The 25,000-nt window shown below is 44.9% G+C and overlaps 2 protein-coding genes across 7 annotated transcripts in view; both read left to right on the forward strand.

Annotated features, from left to right (window-relative positions):
• METAP1D (methionyl aminopeptidase type 1D, mitochondrial) overlaps nucleotides 1–15,654 on the forward strand; it is a 91,442-nt gene extending 75,788 nt beyond the window's left edge. For 3 of the 5 annotated variants that reach the window (XM_017538211.2, XM_037741897.1, XM_017538212.2), the window contains 5 exons: nucleotides 4,213–4,376; nucleotides 11,014–11,111; nucleotides 12,427–12,474; nucleotides 13,349–13,427; nucleotides 13,552–15,654. In XM_017538211.2, coding sequence (XP_017393700.2) covers nucleotides 4,213–4,376; nucleotides 11,014–11,111; nucleotides 12,427–12,474; nucleotides 13,349–13,427; nucleotides 13,552–13,630 — 468 coding nt within the window. In that variant the 3' untranslated portion in view covers nucleotides 13,631–15,654. The remainder of the gene's footprint in view (nucleotides 1–4,212; nucleotides 4,377–11,013; nucleotides 11,112–12,426; nucleotides 12,475–13,348; nucleotides 13,428–13,551) is intronic. The other 2 variants (XM_017538216.2, XM_037741898.1) reach the window with 1 other exon arrangement.
• Nucleotides 15,655–17,943: 2,289 nt separating this feature from the next.
• On the forward strand, nucleotides 17,944–22,900 carry DLX1 (distal-less homeobox 1). 2 transcript variants are annotated; one of them, XM_037741899.1, is made up of 4 exons: nucleotides 17,944–18,103; nucleotides 18,545–19,223; nucleotides 19,886–20,085; nucleotides 21,231–22,900. In XM_037741899.1, the coding sequence occupies exons 2-4, from the start codon at nucleotides 18,911–18,913 to the stop codon at nucleotides 21,483–21,485; spliced, it is 768 nt and encodes a 255-aa protein (XP_037597827.1). In that variant the 5' UTR covers nucleotides 17,944–18,103; nucleotides 18,545–18,910; the 3' UTR covers nucleotides 21,486–22,900. The 2 variants fall into 2 exon arrangements, with proteins under 2 accessions (XP_037597827.1, XP_017393710.1); XM_017538221.2 differs by having other exon boundaries at nucleotides 17,944–18,099; nucleotides 21,231–22,891.
• Nucleotides 22,901–25,000: the final 2,100 nt, after the last annotated feature.

The following is a 25,000-nucleotide window of genomic DNA, read 5'->3' on the forward strand; positions in this document are numbered from 1 at the left end:
AAAAAAAAAAAAAAAAAAAAGGAATCCAATGGTGGGATTCAGTCCAATTTTTAGTTGTTTAAGTAAACTCAACCTTTTTTCTTCATATCAATTTATATGAGGAGATAGCCAAGGATTCTTTTTATTGCTGCTGCTATTTCCTGTACCATTTTGCCCTACTTAGAATACTTGAACATTTGCTCCACATAACATCCCGTTGGTATCTTTCTAACTCAGAATCATGTGGAAGGAGGTATTTTATGAAGTATACCTAAAATAAAGTGCTTTTCATAATACACTTTTATTTTGGATTGAACCTGATTTTAGGGTTTTACATCTATTATCTAGTCACCTTATAATGAAATGTTACCGCTTTAATATTTTGGATGAAGTCAGCTACTCTTCCCTACTGTTTCCAGTGTGTCCAAAGAAACTACTCTATTCCTTTTCTAAGTTTTCTGAATACGTAATAAACAGTTTTATTTTTAACATTCAAATAATTTCAGAATTGTAAAACTTATAAAGCAAAGTGAAATACTTCCAAGTGTCTAGAAATGTGAAGGAATCTAGGAAACATATAGGACAGTATCTTAACAAATTATATTTCTTATAAAATATTTTATTAAGTGAAGGACTCCATTATAAGATCCTATATTTCTATCAGAAAATACTCATTGCATTTTAGAATTATTTACATCAAGTATACATTATAAGAAAAGATTTCTTTCCCCCTTGAAAGTTGAAAAATGTTTTTCTTTAAAAAAAAGACAATGCGCCAGGTGTGGTGGCTCACACTTATAGTCCCAGCACTTTGGGAGGCCGAGGCGGGCGGATCACGAGGTCAGGAGTTCAAGACCAGCCTGGCCAATATAGTGAAACCCCATCTCTACTAAAAATATAAAAATTAGCCTGGGTGTGGTGGTACGCACCTGTAATCCCAGTTACTTGGGAGGCTAAGGCAGGAGAATCGCTTGAACCAGGAAGCAGAGGTTGTAGTGAGCCGAGATCGTACCACTGCACTCCAGTCTGGGCTATAGAGCGAGACTCCGTCTCAAAAAATAAATAAATAAATAAAAAGACAATGCAATGTCCATAGTAGTTGCTCAATAAATATTTGTTAAATAAATGAAGTACAGGGCCGGGTACTGTGGCTCACGCCTAATCCCAGCACTTTGGGAGGCCAAGGCGGGTGTATCACCTGAGGTCAGGAGTTCAAGACCAGCCTAGCCAACATGGCGAAACTTCATCTCTACTAAAAATATAAAAATTAGCAAGATGTCGTGGCTGCAGCCTGTAATCCCAGCTACTTAGGAGGCTGAAGCAGGGAGAATTGCTTGAACCTGGGAGGCAGAGGTTGCAGTTGCAGTGAGGTGAAATCATGCCCCTGCGCTCCAGCCTGGATGACAGAGCGAGACTCTGTCTCAGAAAAATAAATAAATAAGGTATAAGACAAGACAGACTTTCAAAAGTATTGTATTTCTGTAAATAATGAATCTTTCAAGTAGTCTTTCTTTTTTTTGAGACGGAGTTTTGCTCTGTTGCCCAGGCTGGTGTGCAGTGGCACAATCTCAGCTCACTGGGAACGCCGCCTTAAGGGTTCAAGCAATTCTCCTGTCTCAGCCTCCCGTGTAACTGAGACTACAGGCACTCGCCACCACACCCAGCTAATTTTTGTATTTTAAATAGAGGCGGGGTTTTACCATGTTGTCTAAGCTGGTCTTGAACTCCTGACCTCAAGTAATCTACCCTTCTTAGCCTTCCAAAATGCTGGGAGTACAGGCATGAGCCATGGCACCCAGCTTCAAGTAGTCATTTTGACCCTCCCTTCCTTCCTTCCTTCCTTCCTTCCTTCCTTCCTTCCTTCCTTCCTTCCTTCCTTCCTCCCTCCCTCCCTCCCTCCCTCCCTCCCTCCCTCTCTCCCTCCCTCCCTTCCTTCCTTTCCTCCCTCCCTCCCTCCCTTCCTCCCTTTTTTTTTCCTTTCTTTCCTTTCTTTCTATGTCAGAGACAGTGCTTTGCTCTGTCAATCAGGATGGAGTGCAGTGGTGCCATCATGGCTTACTGTAACCTCGAACTCCTGGGCTCAAATGATCCTTCCCTCAGCCTCCTAAGCAGCTAGAACTACAGGCATGTGCTACCACACCTGGCTAATTTTTTAGTTTTGCAGAGATGGGGTTTTACTATGTTTCCCAAGCTGGTTTTAAAGTCCTAGTCTCAAGCAGTCCTCTCATCTCAGCCTCCTAAAGTACTAGGATTGCAGGCGTGAGCTACTGCACCCAGCCTCAAGTAGTCATTTTCAAAGCTAGCAAAAAGTAATATGGAAAGGTGAATAAAGATTTTTTAAAATAGTACATTTCTTTTTTTTTTTTTTGGAGACGGAGTTTCGCTCTTGTTACCCAGGCTGGAGTGCAATGGCGCGATCTCGGCTCACCGCAACCTCCGCCTCCTGGGTTCAGGCAATTCTCCTGCCTCAGCCTCCTGAGTAGCTGGGATTACAGGCACACGCCACCATGCCCAGCTAATGTTTTTTGTATTTTTAGTAGAGACGGGGTTTCACCATGTTGACCAGGATGGTCTCGATCTCTTGACCTCGTGATCCACCCGCCTCGGCCTCCCAAAGTGCTAGGATTACAGGCGTGAGCCACCGCGCCCGGCGTAAAATAGTACATTTCTACTTAAAAAGCACATTTACACATTTTCTGGACTACGCTTATATTAGCAAATTTTATATTTTTGTATTTTGAATGAACTAGTGTTTTGTATTTTGAAATAATATTCTTGTACTTTGAATGAAATACAAGAATATAAAATTTTGAATTTTTGAGTGAAATACTGTTTCCAATGTGTCCAAAGGGAATACTCTGTTCTTTTTCTAAGTTTCCTGAAGGCTTTTAATAGTTTCTTTATTAACATTCAAACTTTTTCAAAATTGTAAAACTTATGAAACAGTGAAATACTGCCAAGTATATAAAATAAAAACTTGTACTTTCCTGGATTGCAAAGGACTGTAAGTGGGAGTAAATATATAAAACACTATTCTGTTGCAAGGTAATTAAGATAATTTGATATAGTAGAGAAAACACTAGATTAGAAGCCAATAATCCATCATATTAATCTGAATCTACCGCTGTATTCTGCCACCAACCTTAAACAAGTTACTTTTCTATGCCTCAGTTTCCTGAATTATAAAGTGAAGATCTAATAAAGACCTTTCTTGCTTCCTTTACAGAGTATGAAGCATTTTTTAAAAATGAAGAGTAATATATAGATTTAAGATATTAATTCAGTATCACAACAGACCGAAAGCTCAGATAAATATATTTTTTATAACAGTTTCTACATTATACCTTATGAACAAGAGAAATGTGAAAAATAATTAGATAGGACGAATTTATACAAAGTAGCAAATTCCATGCTATATCAAAGGGTCAGTATCCAAACAATCTCCTCTGCCTTTTATATTTACTGTAGTGCTTGGTAATCATTGATTTATAATGAATCTGGTATCTTTCATGATACTGCTTGGCTTCTGAATCACTGAAGAATGATAAAATTATATTTTCCGTAATTTTGCTTTTAAGTCTGTTTTATTATATTCTAATTCTTTAAATATCCATATATCGTGTTTTCTGTTAACATTCTGCTATCTGGAACATTTGATTAAGATTTCAGTTCTAGACATAGGATTTTTCCGTAACACATTTCATTCCTGTATGGAGCCACTTCAGTTCTTAGAAATAAATTCTCCTGTTTGTCTATCTTACTTCTTGTTACTAAATATCACTTCAAATGTAGAACTGGTAAATACAAGATCGAGTAAGTCTTCATGACATTGAAGAAATTTTCACTATGTTAAATGCTTCTTGGTTCTTCAAACCTATTGTGATAATTGTAGATCAAGGTCTTTGGCTACTGATTTTTGCTTATGTAATTTTGTCTTCTCAGAAATAAAGTGAGGAATCAAAATATTGCAGTAATATTGCTCATCATAATGCTGAAATAACCATACTAGCTATGTATTTGCTTTTACATTTTGCAATATCATCGCATGGCCTCATCTTTTTAATTTCTACAAGATTTCAGTATATCTATTTCTTCTTTTTATGATAGGCAAACAAATAATTCTGGAATGGTAAAACAGATGAGTCTACTATATACATAAATGAATACATTGTGCACTTTAGGAAAGTAGATTTTTAAACAAGGACATATTTTTAAATTTCTGCTTATGTTTAGGTCTATTACAATGGCTACCATGGAGACACCTCTGAAACATTTTTGGTGGGCAATGTGGACGAATGTGGGAAAAAGTTAGTGGAGGTTGCCAGGAGGTGTAGAGATGAAGCAATTGCAGCTTGCAGAGCAGGGGCTCCATTCTCTGTAATTGGAAACACAATCAGGTAAGCCTTACATTGACAAGTAAAGGGAGGGTTGGCAAATGGTACAAAGGTTATTGGTGGCTTGGTACAAAGTTGATGACATGTTTTATGATTCAGAACCATCATTTCAGTCTGATATCAGTATGTGAACTGCCAGGCTGCAATATTGTTCCCTGAGTTGAAAAAAAAAAAGTGAATTATACCAGGGTCAGCAAAGAAACTTACAGAAGGAGCAAGCAGTATTTACATGGCTGCTTTTGTTATAGCTTGACATTTTGGTCTATAGTGTTCCTTTATTCAAAATCACACCAAATATGGAAGGGAGTTCCTAAGAAGGGGATGAGCATCTCAACCCTTGGATTTTTAATAAGACAGGAGAAAAACTAAATTTTATAAAGGAAGGAAGTGAAATGTATTTCTCTGATACAAAGATAAAAAAGTGTCAGTTCAAGCAAGCCTTACCTTTCAATTGGTAGATTAACAAATAGCCTGAAAGGATGATCTTCTGTTCTTTTTTTGCCTGGTTCATTTTTCCTGTAAATCATTGTTTATTTTTTAGAGTATTTGACATTACTTTTTGGGTGTTATGTATATGTGTATTTTCTGAATTTAAGGCTTTTCTTTGTAATCTGTTACCTACTTTTAGGTCTTTTTTTGTCCCCATAACTGTTTTGAAGCAGACATGTCAAATATCTGTTTTCATTTTAAAGTAACGCATTTTGTTAAAGATGATCACATCAGCACTCTTTAAAGTACTGTTCTCATTAATATGAACCATTGAATACTTCCCATTTGTCTAAAGGATGGAAGGCTTAGTCACCTTGAAAAGATGCTGCCTTTTTTCTTCGTAAGCCTTCAAATACTTTAAGAAAAAAGCCAGTAAAATATCAGTTAAATGTATTTATGGCTTTAAAAATATTGTAACAGTGTCTGAATCAAACTTTAGTAAAATCTCTTTGGGTTATATCTGAGAAGCTTTTATTGGAGACTTTGAACAAAATTGTGTTTTTGACAGTTTTAAATTATAGGCTAACTAGCCTGGGAAAAAAGATAGTGTCTCTCTGTTCTTTCATAGGAAATGTTGAATCAGACCCCTACTGGGAAAAGAAATTTAATGCATATCTCACTATCTTACTGTCCATGAATATAATAGAAATGAATTCAAAATGCAGTTTTATTTTTGCAAATGGGATGAGTCGATAGATGCACCTCATATTTTTGAACACCTAGGGTTCAACAAATTTACTGGTGGTGCTCTTGCATTTTAACAAAATTTATTCTTCAGTAGAAGGGGGCAGAGAACACTAGATTCTTATTCAAGCATTCTATCGAGCTCTGCATTCATGGCTGTGTCTAAAGGGCATGTCAGCCTTTGATTCTCTCTGAGAGGTAATTATCCTTTTCCTGTCACGGAACAACAAATGATAGCTAACTACAGAGGCACATTTGCAGTAGTCACATTCATCAACTGCAGAAAAAAAAATTCAATTTAATTGTGCAACACAGCTGCACATGGGCTTTTGAGCATTTCTGTTGTTCTCCCTGTCTCGCTATTCCTCCCTCCAGATCTATTTTTTAAACTTTTTTTCTGGTTATTTTTTCCCCTTTTTGTCTCTTCTTCCATTTTTACTCTCTGTACTTTCTTGTTAAAGTAATTTTCCTTTGTGGCTCTCATTCTTTTTTCCCCATTGAAGGCTATGAATGTAGAAAATTATCACAATTACTCATATAATTGAGCCTCTTTGTAGCAAGTGCAACTCCAGTAGCCTTTCTCCATCATGAAAATGGTTTCATTATAGGGTTTTTCATATTCTCTGACACCATCTACACAGAGGAACAGGCGTGCAGATGAGATGTACTAGGAACAGGCTAGATCAGTAAGGTCACAGTAGGAATAATTAGCTCTGCTATGGAAAGAGCATCTAGGCCTTTTACTGCTACATAAATGTACTGTCCGTGGCTTTTAGTCACAAAAAAAACTTACTAACAAATGGAGCTCCCGCCTACTACTTTGAAAAAAAGATTTGTATCAACACTACAATTTTCCATCATTAAGACTAATAACACAGAGCCTAGTATACATCAAGGGGAATAAAAAGAAAAATCTCACATTCAAGTGGCGGCTGGGTGCTGACCTTTGTTCCCTTTTTTTGTGTACGACTTAACTCTTTACAAAAAAGAGCCACACGCCACACCAACATGCAGGTGAACTCCAGCTAGTACTAGCAAAGCATAGCATTCAGTTGGAAAATCTGATAAATCTCCATGCAGGATAATGCATTTCATTACATATTCACTACATTAATTCTAGCTACATAAAAAGAAGAAGAAGAAGAAGAGAATAGAATTGAAAGTGACATTGGATTTTAGCTATCTGGATACAAAGGTCAGTTTTCACAGAGTATGAATTTGCATGTACAAGCTTTTTTGAAAATCAGATCAGTCCCAACAACTGCACTTACAAAACTATGTGAAAAATAACAGACAATGAACTTTTTACTTGTACCCTAATACATTTCATTATTTAGACGGTTTATGTCTGCTACTAGAAAGGAAACTGGCCCCGATTCTAACAAATGGTTGTTCTGATGTGTTAGAGCAGTGTTTCTGGACACCTATTATCTTGCCTTTTCTTATTCTGGCAAAATCTTAGGGGAATAAGTAAACAAACTGTATTTACCTTTAAGCCAAAAGTACTTGAAATCATTACAGACCAAAGGTTTACAAACATCTTTCAACTCGGTCTTGTTTATTTTAAGATATTCACCATCTTTTGCATAGCCTCTCTCTATTGATACACTATGAAAAGAACAAGGGGAATTGTATTAGTATTATGTTTTCAAAAACCTTGAGATCTCTACAGGAAATTTTGGAATTCTCCTCTGAAACCTAAAGAAGATCATGTCTCTGAAGAAGTATCAGCTAAAATGATTTAATGGAAAGAGTTCTCTTGGCCCTTTTGCTTTGTGAGGAATGCCTAGTGATCTTTAGGTCATAGTGTTATTAGACTCACTGTACCTCCATTTGCTTTAAAATATTTCTAAATCTGTATTTTTATAATTATCTCTAGATTATACGATCTGTACATATGAATATATTGTGGATGTGTAGATTCATGCGTCATAAATATGTGACAGTTCAATTAAAAATAATTTAAACTTGTAAATGTCATGATGAAAGTATCAATAAGTGGTTTTTAATGTTTAATTCATAAGTATGTGTTTTATATTAATTTGGAACAATATAAAGCAGATTTTTAAAAAATAATCTCTTTCTATTAGATTACACACATTTAAACAATAAGTGGCTTAGGCAAAATAAGTCATTTTAATGTCATCTGTGATGGATTTTTCTTGACAGCTACTGTAAATTACAATTACACTGCTTCTCTCTGCACATGAAAGTAAGCATTGCAATAAATTATCTTTTATTTCAATCCATCATGTCTGCTTTTCAGAAACAGAAAACCTCAAATAAAAGTTCAGCACTATTGTAAGAAAAATACAGTAATTTGTGATCTGGTTTGAAACAAGAAAAAGTACCACTTTTTTGGAAAACAGTTGTTGGCTTTCAAAAATATTACTAATTGTACTTAAACACTCCTTGTCATTAGAAGGACTCCCTGGATTTGTGCATTCCTTCATTCAAAGACTACTGCTTCAAATAATTATCTAGAAAGAGTAAAGTAAAATTTTATAACTTATAAAATAACGTACCATTTGAGATCCTTTATTAGAGTTGTGACCATTGGAGATCAGTGCTGTTTATAGGATTCATGTAAAATTGGCAGTAAATCTATATTTTCGTGTGCAGTTTTATTTCTTTATAAGAGCCTGTACTTAAATATAGTACTCCTCTGCCCTCTTGGGGAATGTATTTTTAGTCAAAAAGTAGTTGAAATGTATTAAGAAATTTAATTTACCTAGATGACATTTAAATTGAGTGTAACTGCCTCATTGAAAGAAATTAAACTAAGAAAATGGTTACAAGATGAAATTCCTTAAAATAGATATCTTTTTCATCTATAAACTGTAACTGCAATGTGAATTGTAGTGAGAGAGTATAATCGGAAAGTAAGTTCATAAACAACCTTTATGCATCCTCCTCTCCCTCTCCAAATATTTTATATAAAGGGCTTCAAATCGTAAGTGTGTTTGGGCTCATGGGTTAGTATGCATACTGTCTTAAAGGATTTTTAGTTAGAGAAAATCAGAGGAGCTAGTACCAGGAGAGTTCTTTTCAGTAGGTTTTAGCAGAGCGTAGGCAGATTTTATCGTTGAGATGTCCAGGGCAAGAAATCCCTGTGCACAGAAAAGGGTCACGGCCTGTGGTGGCTGGTGTTCGGGAGCACTTGGACACTTCTGCCTGCCCTGCTGTTACCATTTTCCCCAGCATGCCAGTCAAGAGGTGCAGAGAGACTCCAGCTTCCCATGCCACAGTTAGGGTTACCAGTACTCTCTTTCATGTTAGAGGAATGAAATTGGTTGCTACTGGTCATTGGATTGCCTCTGTGAATTCGGATTTAAACCCTACAATCAGGTAAATAATCTTGTGCTCCCTATTTATTCTAAAATAATAGAAAGGGAATGCTTTTAAGTAGTAATTAGGAATATTTATAAGATTCTATCTAGTCCCAGTAAAGAAGTGCTAAAAACTATCTACCAATCCAAAAGGAAAATACTCTGAAAAGCAAACAGGAGTGTATACTCAGCTCCTGGGAGTCAAGCATTGCGATGTGCTCAACCAGGGAACGGGGGAGATATGTCCTATTCTTTTCCTCTTTCCACCTGGCTGTGAAATCCTCTAACCTTTACATCCATGACACTTAGATTCTATGATATTCCTGGAGCCAGAAGTTCCAGCAGGACCCAGGGAGTAAATGGTTGTAGGAGAATGCTCTCAGATATCTTTAGCCACCTAGTAATAGCACAGCTTCTTTTATGCAGAGGAACGAGAGGTATGATGGGGGGAGGGACCCTAAGTGTTTTTTCAGAGTGGGCTTTCTTCCTCTCCTCTCATCAGAAATTAAAATGAAGATTGCCATTGTAACACACATTTAAGATGTAGCCGTGATGCCTGCCAATCAGCCGGATACTTAAATAAATAAATAAATAAAACTAGATTTTTTTTTTTTAGGAGAAAATATAGAATAGTTTATATTGCATGTTCTTAGAATCATTGAGGTCTGTTGGGATTGAACTGACATAATTTATAGGTTTAGGTAGAAACTGTTCTTGTTAAAAAAAAAAAAACTAGAATATTAGGTCCTGTTTAATCATCTTTTTCCACCCTCTGTTCACTCTTCATCCTCAGTTTTTATTCAGAAACTGTATGGCACAAATAAAATCACCTTGGGAAACACCAAATAGAAATACCTGCCCACCAAAGACCCACAGAAATAGCCATAAAGTACAACATAAGAGATAAAAACCTTGACTTACCATTCCTGTCCTCAGCATATGTATAGCTTACCTATTTCTGCACTATCAGTTACATCAAAATTAAATCTGAATGAGAAGCTGCCCATTTGCTGGTTAGAGTGACATCATGGTCTAAGTGAAGCTATCTTACAAGTCTGGGGATGGTTAAAATTATTTAGAAAAACTTGTAGACACGAGTGCCCATAAATATGCTGGCTAAAAGCCTTTGGGTTCGTGTTAAACTAAACTTAGAGTCTGTTGGATATTCTAATTTGAGATCTAGAAACTTCATCCTGTTAATAATTGAAATAGTCCTGTAAATCCCAATCTATTGTTAGGGTTGGGGGCATTGTGCCCTTTGTCCACATGAAAATATAAATTCTTAATAGTATATATGTTCTTGTTTGATGCTCCCCAAAATAAACACGTTCAGCTGATTTCAAGAACTGCTTTTCAGTCTTGTGGACGAAGATTTGAGAGTTAGATTCTACGTGCTCGGTTTCAGTTGGAACCAAAACATTTGCGTGTAGAAGTAACTAATGAAGCATTAAGAATTGGGAATCACAATACTAGCTTATCTTAAGCATCCTAGTGATTAAAAAGCATTCTTTATGAATTTTCTTAGTGGTGCAGGCCTTGAGTGGAACTCTCAAATGATCTCACAGTTTTGGAGTGTTTCAAGAATATTGACAAAGTAGATTCAGCTTTTCATGTGAGTGTGCCTGCTGGTAAAATGTGTAACACTTTGAAATAGAGCAGGAAAAGGGAACCATAAAAATAGAAAGTCTTATTTCTATATTGTAATTTTTTTCTATTTTTGGTTCCCCAATCAGGAGTAATTTATAGTTTTTTTGGTGAAACCTCAAAAAAACCAGGCAGGTTTTTATGACCTGCATTATATGCACATATATCCTGGTTATGTATAGCAATTACTATGTGTGTGTACACACTCACTTGTTATCTAAAAGTGGCTTTGTTTAAATGCTGTACAAAGGTAAATGACTCAAACAACTGTGTGTCATAGATATGTACCTTCTTTCTTCATATATCCAAAGGGAGTGGTTGCAGGCAACAGCAAAAATTAAAATTATTACAGAATAATGAAAACACATGAATGTTGTTATCTGACTCTAAATATAACTGACTTTTTCAGAGAATATTTTTAAGTGACTGTTTTATCTTAGTATGCCTTAAAAACTCATCTAATTTAATTAAATATTTTTGGGTCACTTTTAAAGTTGCATAACTCATCAGAATGGTTTGCAAGTCTGTCCATATTTTGTGGGACATGGAATAGGATCTTACTTTCATGGACATCCAGAAATTTGGCATCATGGTAAGAAAGTTCATTTGGAAGCTGTTTCTTGACAGAGATCTGGATGTGGCAGCTTTGCCCCAAAGCTCTTCCTCTTTGAAACTGCATTATCATCCTTGTGTTTGTGTGTGTGTGTGTTTGTGTGCGGGGTACGGGGGAGTCTGCTTAATTTTAACCAGCACATTGCTATGTTACTGGATTAGAGCCCAGCAGTTTCAATCCCAAAATAAGGTTTATTTTGGTTTCTGTCTTCTGAAGGGTGCATGGCTGGAAGGCACAAGGGATATTTGTCTAGAAAAAGTTACTGAAAACAAAATGTCACCGCATCAATGTCCCAGCAACATGCACATATGACTGTTTTCTGTTTTTCTTTCTCTACCCCCTTTTCTAGCTGCTGACTGTTGTGGTTAAACTTCATTACATCCTACACAGCATTGACAGCTGATGTATTTAGCAGCATGTACTCTTTAGTGATTTCTAAATTATGCCCACTCTTGTCTTCCTTCCCCAGAATCTCCTGTTTTTCACTGCCTGGGTGTGCACCCTAGAGTGAGAAGACAGGGGTGGGCCCACAGGGGTGGGAGGATTTGGGTTGAGGTAGGAGACAGCTCAGTGGAGCACCCTCAAGGCGGGTCCACACCTGGACAGGGACCAAAGGAAAGTTAGTCCTGGGGCCTTGACTTGTGCCCCTATGGACTTGATTGGTCCATAGAAGGACTACTGTTTGGGACCCATCTCCTGGAGGATTGCTGGACACCTAGCAGGTCTGAACCCTATTTGGACCAAAGAGCCCCCCACCTAGGCAGCTCAGAAGAGGTTCAGGTGAGAGTGCAGACAGGTCTTGTCAGCCCTGGGCCCTACTTGGTGCCAATGCCTAGAGTGAAACTATTTGAAGTCAGGCCTCTGCTCAGCCTGCACCAAAGGAGGCTGCCCTCCCTTTGCATCCTTCCCCAGGACTTCTTCCTCTTTGAGGGAGTCGTGGGCAAGGCCCAGGACCCAGTGAGGCCAGCAGACCTAGTAGTGGGTAGCCTGGGGGACAATGAGAGGGGTGAGGAAGCCTGATGTGTCTGAAACACCCAGGCTGCCCCTGCCAGGCCTTGGAAAACTCTTCGGGGAAGTCTTGACCCCGAGCACAGATAATGCAAAGACTCAGGCCCAGTAGCCCCGTGTTTAACTCCTGGGTCACTATCCAGGACTCCAGAAATTTCCACCCTTCCTTCTCTAAAAGAAGAGAAATAAAATGACCAAGTTTTTAAAAGGGGCCTGACCCCCATAATCTGTTTTTGTCTGTCCTGCCCATTTCCTATTTTCACCCCCCATGTTTTTTGTTTTGCAGCGAATGACAACGACCTACCCATGGAGGAGGGCATGGCATTCACTATAGGTAAATGCTTTGAGCTTCTCTTCCAAGTGGAGTGCATAGCTCCTGATGGAAGCTGCTGCCGCTGGCCCAGGCCGGGCACTCCCGTGAAGGACTAATAAAGCCAATCAGTGTAATGAAATAATTCGGATGCACTGGAAATCTGGTTAAATAAGATCCTCAAGCCCCATCTTCCTAAATCAGATACTTACTGACACATTTAGGAGAAGGCAGCCATCCAACCTCTAATTCTGTTACCAGCATAATGTGATGTTTAGTTTTTTGTTTTATTTTGTTTTTTTCATTAACACCCAGTAACTAGACGCGATTATGTCCCTTACTCCCTGTCAGCAAGTGGCATATGCTGTCTCTTGGCCCTTTCCTGGCTGATCCTGTGATTGGTATCACCACCAAATTCCAGTTACCTAGGGTCGTAAAGGAATCATATTTCTGACTGTGAGACTTAATGGAGAAGCAATTAGAGTGAAATAAGAAAAGTGTTATTTGCTAATTAATGAACATTTTGAGCATGTTTTTAAATTTTAAATATTTTTTAAAATTGACGTGTTTATAAGAGGGACTGGTGTTTGGGTGGTTATTATCCACCGGGTCCTAATTAAGCCTTGATTAAAATGCCCTTCTTTCTCTAAAAAATTACAAACTAGGCAACTTCATACATTTTTAAATGCTGTAGTGTTTCCTCTTCCTACTGTTTAGTTTGTGGTATACTATGTTAGCAACATCAATTATCAACCCTTGCAAGATGACAACAGGAGCCTGTGGGGGAAGCACTTGAGGGGAGGGAGGAGAAACTTCTCTTTTTTAATAATTAGCCCAAAACAGTGTTTAACAAGAATCTGATGAGGTCACACTGCAGTAAATATTTTTCCTCTTACAGAGCCAATCATCACGGAGGGATCCCCTGAATTTAAAGTCCTGGAGGATGCATGGACTGCGGTCTCCCTAGACAATCAAAGGTGTTTGCTTTTTGCCCTCTTGCTTTTAAATTGTATATAGGAAGGGAAGATTGGTCCGACGGCGCTCTTGTGGCCCGGCCGGCGCTTGCGTGCGCGTCCTGACGGCTCTGGTGCTGTGTTTCAGGTCCGCCCAGTTCGAGCACACGGTTCTCATCACGTCGGGGGGCGCGCAGATCCTGACCAAACTGCCCTATGAGGCCTGAGGAGCCACCCGAAGGTCTCGATGACCGGGTGCCTTTTTAAATAAATTGCTGAAATCCGGCCGGAGAACTTTTAGAAGAAACGGGGGAATGACCGGTGGCGCGGTAACCTACGAGGCACCTAATAGGATCTTGGAAAAACGCGGGGGATCTGGAGGGCAACTGGGAACTCGGATCTGAAGCCTTGCCGGGGCCGCGCGGCTTTGGAAAAACAAATCCTCTCCCTGGGCTCTGTTTCCTAGCGCGGCCAACGCATCTGGAGCGGACTGGAGGAAATCCCCTCCTTTGGGAGATGAGAGATTCCAAGAGAAGCACGGTTTTCTCTTTCCCTTGTCCTGACTGCCAGAGTAAAAAACCTTTTAAATCCATTGTGTCTGAGCGCCTTACCTTTCTGACAGTTACAATGATCTTTGTGTCTGAACTTTGCATGTCTGCCCAGAAACCCGAACCTGTTGATGGATTTTTTTTTAATTCGTTTTCCCTTGTTACATATCCCACATTGGCGGGCCCCCAGGATGCTCGCAGAAGCCAGTACCCAACCCCAGCCCTTCGGCATCTTTCCCCTCCGTCGCGGCTTTGCGATGAAAAGATTGGCCTGCGAACAGAGGCATGGATGACAAACATATCCTTGCCAGTGGACTCTGAGCCTGGCCATTCTGCAGGGTTCTATCATTTCAGAAATGCGACTTTGCTGGACTCCTGCGGCTCTTCCTCCCCCGCCCACATCAAGCTTTCCAAGGCTATCCCAGAGGTGAAGTTTGAGGCCCTGCCCCCACCCGCCACTCACACGCACTCAAGCTCGCTAGACCGTTTGCCACAGTAGGAATTCGAGCTTGGGTCCCACTCGCCCAGGTGTGAACAATGACGGGTTAGTGGGCGGTCTAGTCTCTAAATTGACCCCTCCCAAAACTGGCCCTCTTTGGATCGGGACCTGGGCTCGCACGCTGCAGGAGCCGCAAAGGTCAACTGTTCTGGAAACGTTGAGGGTTCCAGATAGAGGAGATACGGGCGCGTTTGAGAGCAAGGGCCTGCTTGGCCGGGACTGAAGCTTGAGAGTTGAACTCCAGTTCGGCTGGCAGCTCCAACTCGCTTCAGGAGCAGGAATCCAAGGGCCCATACTGCCTGCCAAGGGCCATTTCTGCCCGGATCATCCTCCTTTCCGTTGCGCTTGCTCTCTGGTACCTGTTCGCACCTGAGCTCAAGGGTAGGGAGGAGCTGGGCCTCTGGCAGTAAGCGAAGGAAGCCGTCTGCCTCCGGTTATGCCTTTAGGAACAAGTCCTAAAAGTGAGGATGTTCAAGCGGTTAATGGTTGTGCTAACTCTTGTTTCTACTGAAGCGGGTTTTGTAAAGTTGACATCCTTTAAAAATAGCTTGGGCTTTCGGAAGCTCAAGGAAATGGCACCCATAGTTGCCAGGACAGTTGTCCTCGGCCAGGACTAAGAGCCAGTTCATCTTTATGACACTCAAAAAAGGGGAAACTGAGGACCAGCTGGCTCGGAAAAGTGATGAGTTCCAGCGTTTACCTAACACAGGGTTCTCTCTCCGTAATCCCCCAACCCCTCCAGCTAGGCTTCTTTGTGTCCAGGGTTGTAGATTTTTGGATAGAGGTGTTTCTGATTCTAGTGAGTCTGAGAACTAGAAAAGATCAGGGAGGGGCTGACGATGTACAAGGTCCATAGAAAAACTTTTTGTCTGCTCGGAAGTTGGCCAAGCAGAGGCCCACAGACTGATGTTACTGCCCCCCCAAATATGTGGATTCCCTAAAGAGCAAGAGGGCTTAGCTGGCGTTGGGAGATGTTTGCTGGAGAATGACTTCCGTCTTCTCTTAATGCAATCGGACTGCAGCCATTAGCATTGTGTCCTATCTGCAAATCAGTTTACTCGGAGGTTCCCCAAGGATAGTTTCATTAGGACCACGGGATTTTACCAACCACTGGGGTAACACACTGCTTGTGCAGCAATTATTTTGAGATGGAGGTATTTATGGGACAAGTTTATAATTCCACGTATTAAAGGGACTAACCTAACGTGTGTGTATACTGCCAATACTCAGCAGCTCCCTAGAAATCAAACTTGAATTATAAAGAACTCCATTTAACATGCTTTGAAGTTGAGATTAGGAACTAGATTTAAAAATGCCTCGTCCATGCCTCTCTCTCTCTGCCAGCTGAACTGGCTCAAAAACTCACCCAGAGCCAGTGGGATTCCAGCCAAGTGTGGCTGCGACTAACACCATCAGGACCTCGTGGTCCTGAGGTGACTCCAACAGGTTCCATTGGGAATCCTGGACCCTCAGGACAAATGGGAGGGTTTTGTTTTCTCTCAGAGTGAGGGTAGGCAACAATTTAAGCGAACCAGTGTGTCACCTTAGCAGTAGGGGGTGGGAGGGATCCACTCCAAGAGTGGAGCTAAGATCCCACATTGAGAAGCTATTTACCGCCAGTGGCTCGGCATTAGACAGCCCCCCGCTCAGTGCTCCTCCCCAGACCTGCTTCTGGTGGGCTAAGAAATAATTCCAGAGTGTAGCCATCTCTTGCTCACACACAATCCGCTTCTAAATTAAACAAGGCTCTGAAACAGTATCCCAAGGAGCATACGCCGGACTTTTGTTCCAAGAAGGCAGCCAGGTCCCCTGCGCCGCAGCAAAAATCTTTGATCCCTCTCCAGCTGTGGACACCGAGTACCCAGGAGACTCGCGTTGTGCGGCAGTCTCTCCCCTTCCCCCACCTTGCAAGTCTCTGGAATACACTGTCCCTAGGCGGCCCGGCCGTCGGGTTTCCTCAAGCCTTGCCCTGAGCTCCGGGAATTACCAATTCCTCTTTCCCCAGTCCCAATCCCGACCCCGCGCCCGCCGCGGCGATCACTTACGTGGGCAAGGCCCTCAGGGCACACGCGAGAGACCCAGGGCCCGGGCAGTATCTGAGCGACTGTGCGGGCACACGGCATGGCACTCCACACCCCAAAACAGGCAGTAGGAAGGAGCAATTAAAACCACAGTGCGACACAGAAATCAGGACGAGCCGAGCGGCTCCGGGAGTTGTCTGGTGGCGGAATCATTAGCTGGCTGTTGCTACAAAGCCTCACCGTGTGGTTCGGTGATTAAGAAAAAAAAAAATCTTTTAAACGTTGGCAAACCCGTTATTGGTTTGGCGTATTGGGTTTTTTTTTTTTTTCTTTTGTTTTTCTTTTTGTTCCAACCACGCTGTCTGAAATATTTCTGTCCCCAGCATTGTGCCCTTAAACCAAAGGAGGGGAATTCTGCGGGTAGCAGCTGCTGCTACAGAAGTTAAAAAAAAGAGAAACCCCCTCTACTAATATCTGTAACGACAGCACCGATGTAATTTGTTTTGAATGTTCATTTTTATTGGTGTTCCCTCTGCCAAAATGTGCTTGATTACAGAGGTTTGTCCTGTGATCATTGCACACTCCAGACAGGGGAAGGTGCAGCGATGAAGGTTCAGCTCAGGCCAGATCAAATCCCTGGCTGTTTAACGCTGAAAGGCTGCATGTTGCTATTAGTGTTAAATATATGGCTAATTATGCGTATGAAAATTAAACATCAGTGTTATGCTAATGGGGCGCCTTCAGCTGCGGATCTGAGCACTTGAGACTACCATTTAATCAAATGAATCAGTAACTAATACATCTGCACGTGTGAACTTTCACAAGATCATTTCCCCGTTCCCGTCACACCGCTAAATTATGAAAGAAATAATTATCAACACTTTCTAATTACCTAACAAAGTAATTTGGGATTCACCGTGGGGCTGGCAGGATGGGGACCCAACATGTACTTGCAGCCAGGGTAGTGTGCACCACACCGCGAGGGGGTGGCTGAATTGGTAGTAGTGGCGATGAGTGGGGGCTCTTGTGCACTTTTTTGTACCTGGCACCCCAGAAGACAAAGGGAGCCGCGGCAGCTCTTGCCTCCACCAGCCATGCCCTCCAGGCCAGGTGGCGCGCGCTTTGGCCACTGGAGGTGAGGAATATCCTGGATGGCAACAAGAGACCTCTGCACATAGACACCAGAGCCTACCACAGGCCTGGGTTTGCTGCGGGTTTCGGTGTCCCCCAGGGACGCTTAAACTCTGGGAGTCTCGCTAGACCTCAGGAGGCCGGAAAATGACCACCTGGCGTCCGGGGCTCAAGCAGATCTGAGCCCCTGGGCCCCGTGGGCCCCCTGGGCTCCACGCTGAGCCGCGCTCTCTGCGCGAGTGAGCGCGGGGAGCTCCGCGCAGGGGGAGTGGAGAAGGGAGGGGGAGGCGGAGGAAGGCTGGGAGGGAAAGAGGATGTGTGTGCTGGGGGAGGGGGCGGTGCAGCCGCCTTTCCTGGGAGGAGAAGCGCGGGTTCCCGGCTCTCCACTCGCACTGCTTTAATCAGACCAGTGCAGCCTCGAGCTGGAGTGGCCAGCTGGGCCTGGAGCAATGCGAGCGGGCCCCAGAGAACGACGGCGGCGGCGGCGCAGCGGCCGAGTGAGTGAGTTCGCAGGGAGGGCCCCTAAGCCCCGAATCCAGGGATGTGGCAAAGTGTACCCAGGCCTGGGAGGCGCGAACGGATGCGCGCTGCGCTAGGCACACGGCTCTTGGGAGGACCTCTCTGTTGGCCGCCTCGGGCGCCCCCCAGTGTGCGACTCCGCGCTCCCCAGGCCGAGGTCAGGCTCCTCCCGAGCCGCCCTAGCTCTGCGCCGGACTGAGTGGCAGCGACGAGAAGCGGCCCCGGGTGTCCGGCGTTAGGGACTGCTGAAGGGTGGGGACAGTGGCAGGTGGGCGGCGGGGACGAGCCGCTGGTTGGTTCCCGGGGAGGAAAGCGCGCGAGGGAGGCGGGAGGCCGACGGGCCGCGTGCTGCAGCGGGCCGCAGCGGTCCCGGCGCAGACGCCGCAGCCCATTGTGCTTCCTGCCCGGCGCGCTCTGTTGCAGAGGAGCCCGGGCCGGGAAGTGTGGATGCGTCTCTCCCGAGGCCGGGCCGCCTCGCCCGCTCTAGTCCAGCGGAGCCCGAGCGCCTCGGACCAATCCCCAGTGATTATGCAAGACAGCGGACCAATCAGCTCCGCGAGCTCATGAATATTTATGACCTTGGCTGAGTCAAAGCTTTGAACCGAGTTTGGGGAGCTCAGCAGCATCATGCTTAGACTTTTCAAAGAGACAAACTCCATTTTCTTATGAATGGAAAGTGAAAACCCCTGTTCCGCTTAAATTGGGTTCCTTCCTGTCCTGAGAAACATAGAGACCCCCAAAAGGGAAGCAGAGGAGAGAAAGTCCCACACCCAGACCCCGCGAGAAGAGATGACCATGACCACCATGCCAGAAAGTCTCAACAGCCCCGTGTCGGGCAAGGCGGTGTTTATGGAGTTTGGGCCGCCCAACCAGCAAATGTCTCCTTCTCCCATGTCCCACGGGCACTACTCCATGCACTGTTTACACTCGGCGGGCCATTCGCAGCCCGACGGCGCCTACAGCTCAGCCTCGTCCTTCTCCCGACCGCTGGGCTACCCCTACGTCAACTCGGTCAGCAGCCACGCATCCAGCCCCTACATCAGTTCGGTGCAGTCCTACCCCGGCAGCGCCAGCCTCGCCCAGAGCCGCCTGGAGGACCCAGGTACGTGCGCTTGCCAGGGAGAGGGAGAGGAGGAGGTACAAGGGAGAGAGGGAAAGAAAGAGCGGGGGAGAAGAGAGGGAGAGAGAGAGAGAAAGAGAAGAGAGGAGAGAGAAGTGAGGTGGGGGTGGGGAGGGCGCGGGAGCAGTAGAGGTTTCGAATATCAATCTATACATCCTTGTCACAACAAATAAATTTTTTAAAAAATCCACCCAATTTGCAACTATCCAGCAAAGGATAAATCCCAGAGCGTCTCCTGGCACTGACTGGGCCTCTGGGCGGCTCGGTGTGCAGAGCACACAATGCCCCGCTGGAAAACAGAAACCCACATGTGCACGTATTAGTGTCGGTAATTATTTATTGCGTAGCGCTATAAACAATGTATGCAATTAAGGGTAATTAAACCTCAACTACCGCCTGCAAAAATAGCAAACTTTCCCTGCAAAGGCAGGAGCTGCGCTCCTGGGAACGGCTCTATCCCGCCTACAGCGGCCAGGGACAGGCCCTCGGATTTTGGGGGACCCTTCACTGGCTTTCAGAGTTTCTTGAACGTTCTCTCCCTGGTCCTGCCTCTGCCACCCTTCGGTAGTCACTCGCTCTCGGCTGTCCGCACTAAAGGCGGCCCCTCGTATTAACAACGGCCCCTGCTTCTGCTGTCCCTCCAGGGGCGGACTCGGAGAAGAGCACGGTGGTGGAAGGCGGTGAAGTGCGCTTTAATGGCAAGGGGAAAAAGATCCGCAAACCCAGGACGATTTATTCCAGTTTGCAGTTGCAGGCTTTGAACCGGAGGTTCCAGCAAACTCAGTACCTAGCTCTGCCGGAGAGGGCGGAGCTCGCGGCCTCTTTGGGACTCACACAGACTCAGGTACCTCGCAGCTGCCGCTCCTCTCCGCCACGCAGGCCTTCCGCGGCCGGCCTGCGCCCGGGTCTTCATTTCTGGCTCTCTGGGCCTCAGGGTTGGGGTGTCACTGTGTGTGTGTTTGTGTCCACCCCAGCTCTCAGTGTGTCTCCTTCCTCCCTCATTCCGTCTGCCCTAGCTCTGTTGCGGCTCTCGGTATCCCGAGCTGCCTGCCGCCCGGCCCTCCGTCCCAGGACAATCTGATTAGGGCGCAGGAAGGATTTCCCTGGACGTTTTGTTTGGGAACTCTGAGGTCACACGTGCCTGAACAACGGGAACAATAGACTTGGGACTTAATCCTTCCTTTGCCTTTAAATTGTGTGACTAATCACTAGGGGCCTGGGTCCGAGCCTCTGTTGCCCTCCTCCTCTTCCTCCTTCTCACCGGTTGGGTGTGGGGGAGATTCTTTCCTCCGCCCTCTCACCTCCAAGTCCCAGACCTTAGAGGGGAAACCGGATCTTCCTTCCTGGGTTTCTCTAAGACTACGGGGAGCCCTTGAGCGTTCTGGTGGCGAGCGTGGGTTTTCGAAGTCCGGTCCGGGATTTGGAGCAGAGCTGGAGAAAGCAAACAGACCCTAGGGCAAGAATGGTTTTGAATCCAAAGAAAAGTTCCACAAACCTGGAGGCCTCCTTAGTCCGTTCCAACTCCAGGGCAGAAAGGATGGCGCATAGAAAAGTTGGGTCGCGTTGCAAATAAATTTCCTCCACTCCTTCCTAGGTTTTCGATTCTTTTATTGATGTTGATATTGGAATTGCTGGCTCGGTGTTGTGCAGGCGCTGTGTCTTCCGCAGACGGTAGCCACGGTCGGACTGAGTCCCTGGCAGGCTAAGGCCTGGATCCCCCGTTCACCCCTCACCACAACTCCTCCCTGGCTCTCTGAGAGCTGCCCCTGTGGGCTGGCGGCGGCGGGGTTGTGAGGCCTTCGAGCCTTTGGCTCCTATGGGGGAAGGGAGCAAGGAGGGATGTCTCTGCTTCTCTGGCAGGGAGCTGCCAGCTGGCGCAAGGTTGGGAGGTCCTATCTCTGCTGTCCAGCGGTCCTTTTTTCCCCCCCTCTGTGACCTAGGTAGGCTCAGTGGTCCCAGCCTGAGTCACGTTGTTGTCCACTCTTGCAGGTCAAGATCTGGTTCCAAAACAAGCGCTCCAAGTTCAAGAAGCTGATGAAGCAGGGTGGAGCGGCTCTGGAGGGTAGTGCATTGGCCAACGGCCGGGCCCTGTCTGCTGGCTCCCCACCCGTGCCGCCCGGCTGGAACCCTAACTCTTCATCCGGGAAGGGCTCAGGCGGAAACTCGGGCTCCTATATCCCCAGCTACACATCGTGGTACCCTTCAGCTCACCAAGAAGCTATGCAGCAACCCCAACTTATGTGAGGTTGCCCGCCCGCCTTCTTCTTGTCTCCCCCAGCCCAGGTCCCTCCCGCCTCCAGGTCCATCCACCCCGTCCGGAAAAGAAGGACCCAGAGGGGAAAAAGAAGGAACAGTGGAGGCAGGATACCTTCCATCTCCTCGGAGCCCTGCGAGGTCCGGCCCAGCAACTTCCCGGCGCCCGCGCTCTAGCCTGAACCCTGGCCTGGGCCAAGCAGTAGCAGCAGAGAGTGGCCTCGGAGGGAAGGCGCTGCCACCTAAGACAAGCCCAAGAGCAAGACAAACCCGCTCCACCTGACCTGCCGACCTTCAGCTTTGTGGGACTATCAGGAAAACAAAAACAAAACAAACACAAAATGTAGAAAAAGCAAAAGCTCTGTTTTGTCCTGTCAGTCTCCTGTCTCCTTTTGCTGTCTGTGCGCTGATAAAATTAAGGTCCTCATCCGTCCGCTGTCCTCATTCGGCGGTCTCTGCAAAAAGCCACCAGGTCTGAGCGGCCCGGCTACTGCCCGGCTGACCATCCCCGGATCCTGGGACGTTCTGCCTGACCATCTGTGTAGCTGGTTTGGGAATCTGGGGACACTGGAGGGGAGGGGGTTTTGTTTATTGAGAAATGGACTTCGCCTGAGGCTGTTTGGCAATTCGAGGTTCTGCTAGGCGCAAGGAACGCACTGTTTACTTTAAACGCACGGGGAGAAATGAATAAGGAGGACGCGGTGATTTTTAATTTATACAGTAACTTTTGTAATTCTCTGGTATGGAGAGTTTGGAGCCGGATGATTTGCATTTTTTACATGTCCCACATTATTTAATAAATAACTTTTAAAAGAAAAGAAAGACAAATGAAGCCAACATGATTTTCTCCTCTTGGGAGGAACTCTTGGTTGCTTTGCCTGGACAAGAAGGAAAATACTGATTTCCTCCTTGAATAGAAGGAAGGAGCAAGAACGAATGGGGAGTAGAGGAAAAACAGGCAGGCGAGAACAAGTACCCTAATTCCAGTGGGCTTTAAAATACAGCAAAAGCAGCTTTACAACAATCCCTAGAGGCTCGACCACAGAATAAAGCCAGTCACCACCCTGAATGCACAGTCTCCAGTGCAGGATCTAATCACTGTACATATTATTGTTATTATTGTTATTATTATTGTTCTGTAAACATGTTGCACAAGCTTAGCCTTTTTGCGTTCTGTTGTGTGTGGCTGTAAAACCCCATGCTTTGTGAAATGAGAATCTTGACATTTTACTTGTGAAATTTGGAAAATGTGATCAATTGAAATCAACTGTGTTTTGTGTTCTCTATGTCAAAGTTTAGTTTTATATTGAGAATGTTAACTTATTGCTTTGTATCTTGGGAAAAAAACTTTGTAAATAAGTTATACAGTTTCTTTGAGACAGTAAAATTATGATTTCGAGAAAGAACTGCTCTCTCTTGTGCTGTGTGAGGGGGTGTGTGGGGGGCGGGCAGGCCAGGTTCCCGACTCTGGAGACAGGTAGTACAGGGTCAGCAACTTATCAGTGACAGAATGGGGGACCCCGTACCCCAGAAACACCAGGATATCATCAGAGGCCTGTGGGGTATCCTACTGAACGTTTCTTCTTGCCTTGCTCTCTTGACCGCCAAGGTATCTGATTCCTACCTAAACCGGAGGGGTAAGGAGAGGGTGCCTGGTAGGATTCCCGGGGAAGGGGACTCAGGAACAGGTGCATCAGGGCAGAGCTGACTGACTCTGAGGAACCAAAAGGATGTTGAAGACTGGCTGAAAAGAGATGAAGTCAAAATTCAAAGTCAGCCGGCCTGAACAATTTTTTTTCCCCACACCCAGCCACTTCTTGGGAGGCCGGGAGGTTGGGAGGCTGAGAGGCCTGGAAGCAGAGACACTGCTTTGCCTCTAGCCTTCCTCCGGATCTGGCCTCCTGGCCTTAGCTTGCCCAGAGGCGCTGGATTCCCTCGCGGAAAAGTGCAGTCAGACGCCAGGCAGGGGCCGGAAAGACACGTCTGTCCGTCAGACTGCCCCGCTATCAATCAGTGCGCTCCAGGGGACAGGGCACAGTCCCAGAGAGCCACCCTGGCAGCTCTACAGTGAGACAGTTTCCTGTCTAATGATCCGGGGCCTTTCTTTGAACCTCACAGAAGTGGAGGTGCTAAGGGAAGTGTGGCTGACCCTTTGGAACCCCAAAATCTGACCAAAGTCAAGCACACCTCTCCCACCTCATTCCAGTCTGAAAGTCCCAAGGCCAGACCCCTATGGGGGCACCTCTAGTGAAGCGCTCGCTCAGATTAGTTCCCTCCAGAGGTGCACGGGCTCCAAGGGACTAGAACCAGATTGCCTCTCTTCTCGTGGCTCTGCGTCTTAGCCCAACCTCAACCCCAGACCCTTCAGCTGAGCAGAGGCAGCCCGGGAGAGCTGCGAGCCCAGACCCACTGCCAGGCGCGATTCCTGCTTCTCCCGCACCCGTCTTCCAGCGCTGTTGCCCACGGAAGCTGGCCCTCCACCTTTGGGGGGCCCTTTCAGGCGCGCGGTGGGGAGCAGAGCCCGGAAGGCAATGATCTGTGTTGTGACAAGCACCCATTTTTCAATTGGTGCTGGTGAAAGATCAGATGCGCCGGGCTCTTCCGACGCCCTTTGGGAAGGGGAGGAGGAAGTGGTGGGGCTGCTGGAGGTGGGGGGAGGCGGTGTGATGGCAGCAGGGAAAGTAGTGGGATGGGGGATGACTCCAGGGACCTCCAAGCCCCTTCCAGGCCTGAGATTGAGACTTCTCTCTCCGCAGCACCTAGAAGCACCAGCGCTAATGGGAGAGATCAGATCTCAGAGACCAGGACGTGGGCAGCCAGATGGGCCTCAAAGCTGAGGGAAGGAACCAATTTCCGCGCTCCGGTGCGGGGTAGGGGGTCTTCCTAGGTTCAGTTTCCCCTGGGAGATGTGACTTTGCTAGTGCAGAGGTTTCTGTCCCGAATCTGACTTGGGTCCCCCAGACGATAGCTAGGGCCCAACGCCTCAAGCTACAGACAAAATCTGTTTGGTCAAGCGGATTTGAATACTTTGAGGCATTAGCTTATACTAATTTAATAATCTCTTGCTAACAGTTCAAATAGAGAAATTATTAGTTTTAGCTCAACGAAAACAGTCTTTAGTTAGGCTCTATTATAATTATAAGCGGTTGTACTTTTTAAAAATGTTAATCTCAATATAGGCCTAATTAATGCTGCCTTGTTACTGACAAGTAGTTCATCAAATATCTGATTCAAAGATTTTCATAATGAGTATATTAATTAAACTATGAATAATCTAAAGGTGGTTATATTTAAACAATACCTCATTATAATGATTAAATACTGATTTCGAATATTATGTCTTAACAATTGTCACTTAGAAAACACAACCTTTCCCTATGTATGAGTCTGTAATGGCAAAATGCAATTTTGGGATTTTTTTCCCTTGTTCAAAAAATGTGAACCTCATTTTAAAACACTTCTGAAATAGGTTGCACACAGCTTAATGATTATCAAAATGACTCTTT

Source organism: Cebus imitator, unplaced genomic scaffold (genome assembly GCF_001604975.1).
Source record: "Cebus imitator isolate Cc_AM_T3 unplaced genomic scaffold, Cebus_imitator-1.0 Scaffold110, whole genome shotgun sequence".
NCBI classification, from domain to species: domain Eukaryota; kingdom Metazoa; phylum Chordata; class Mammalia; order Primates; family Cebidae; genus Cebus; species Cebus imitator.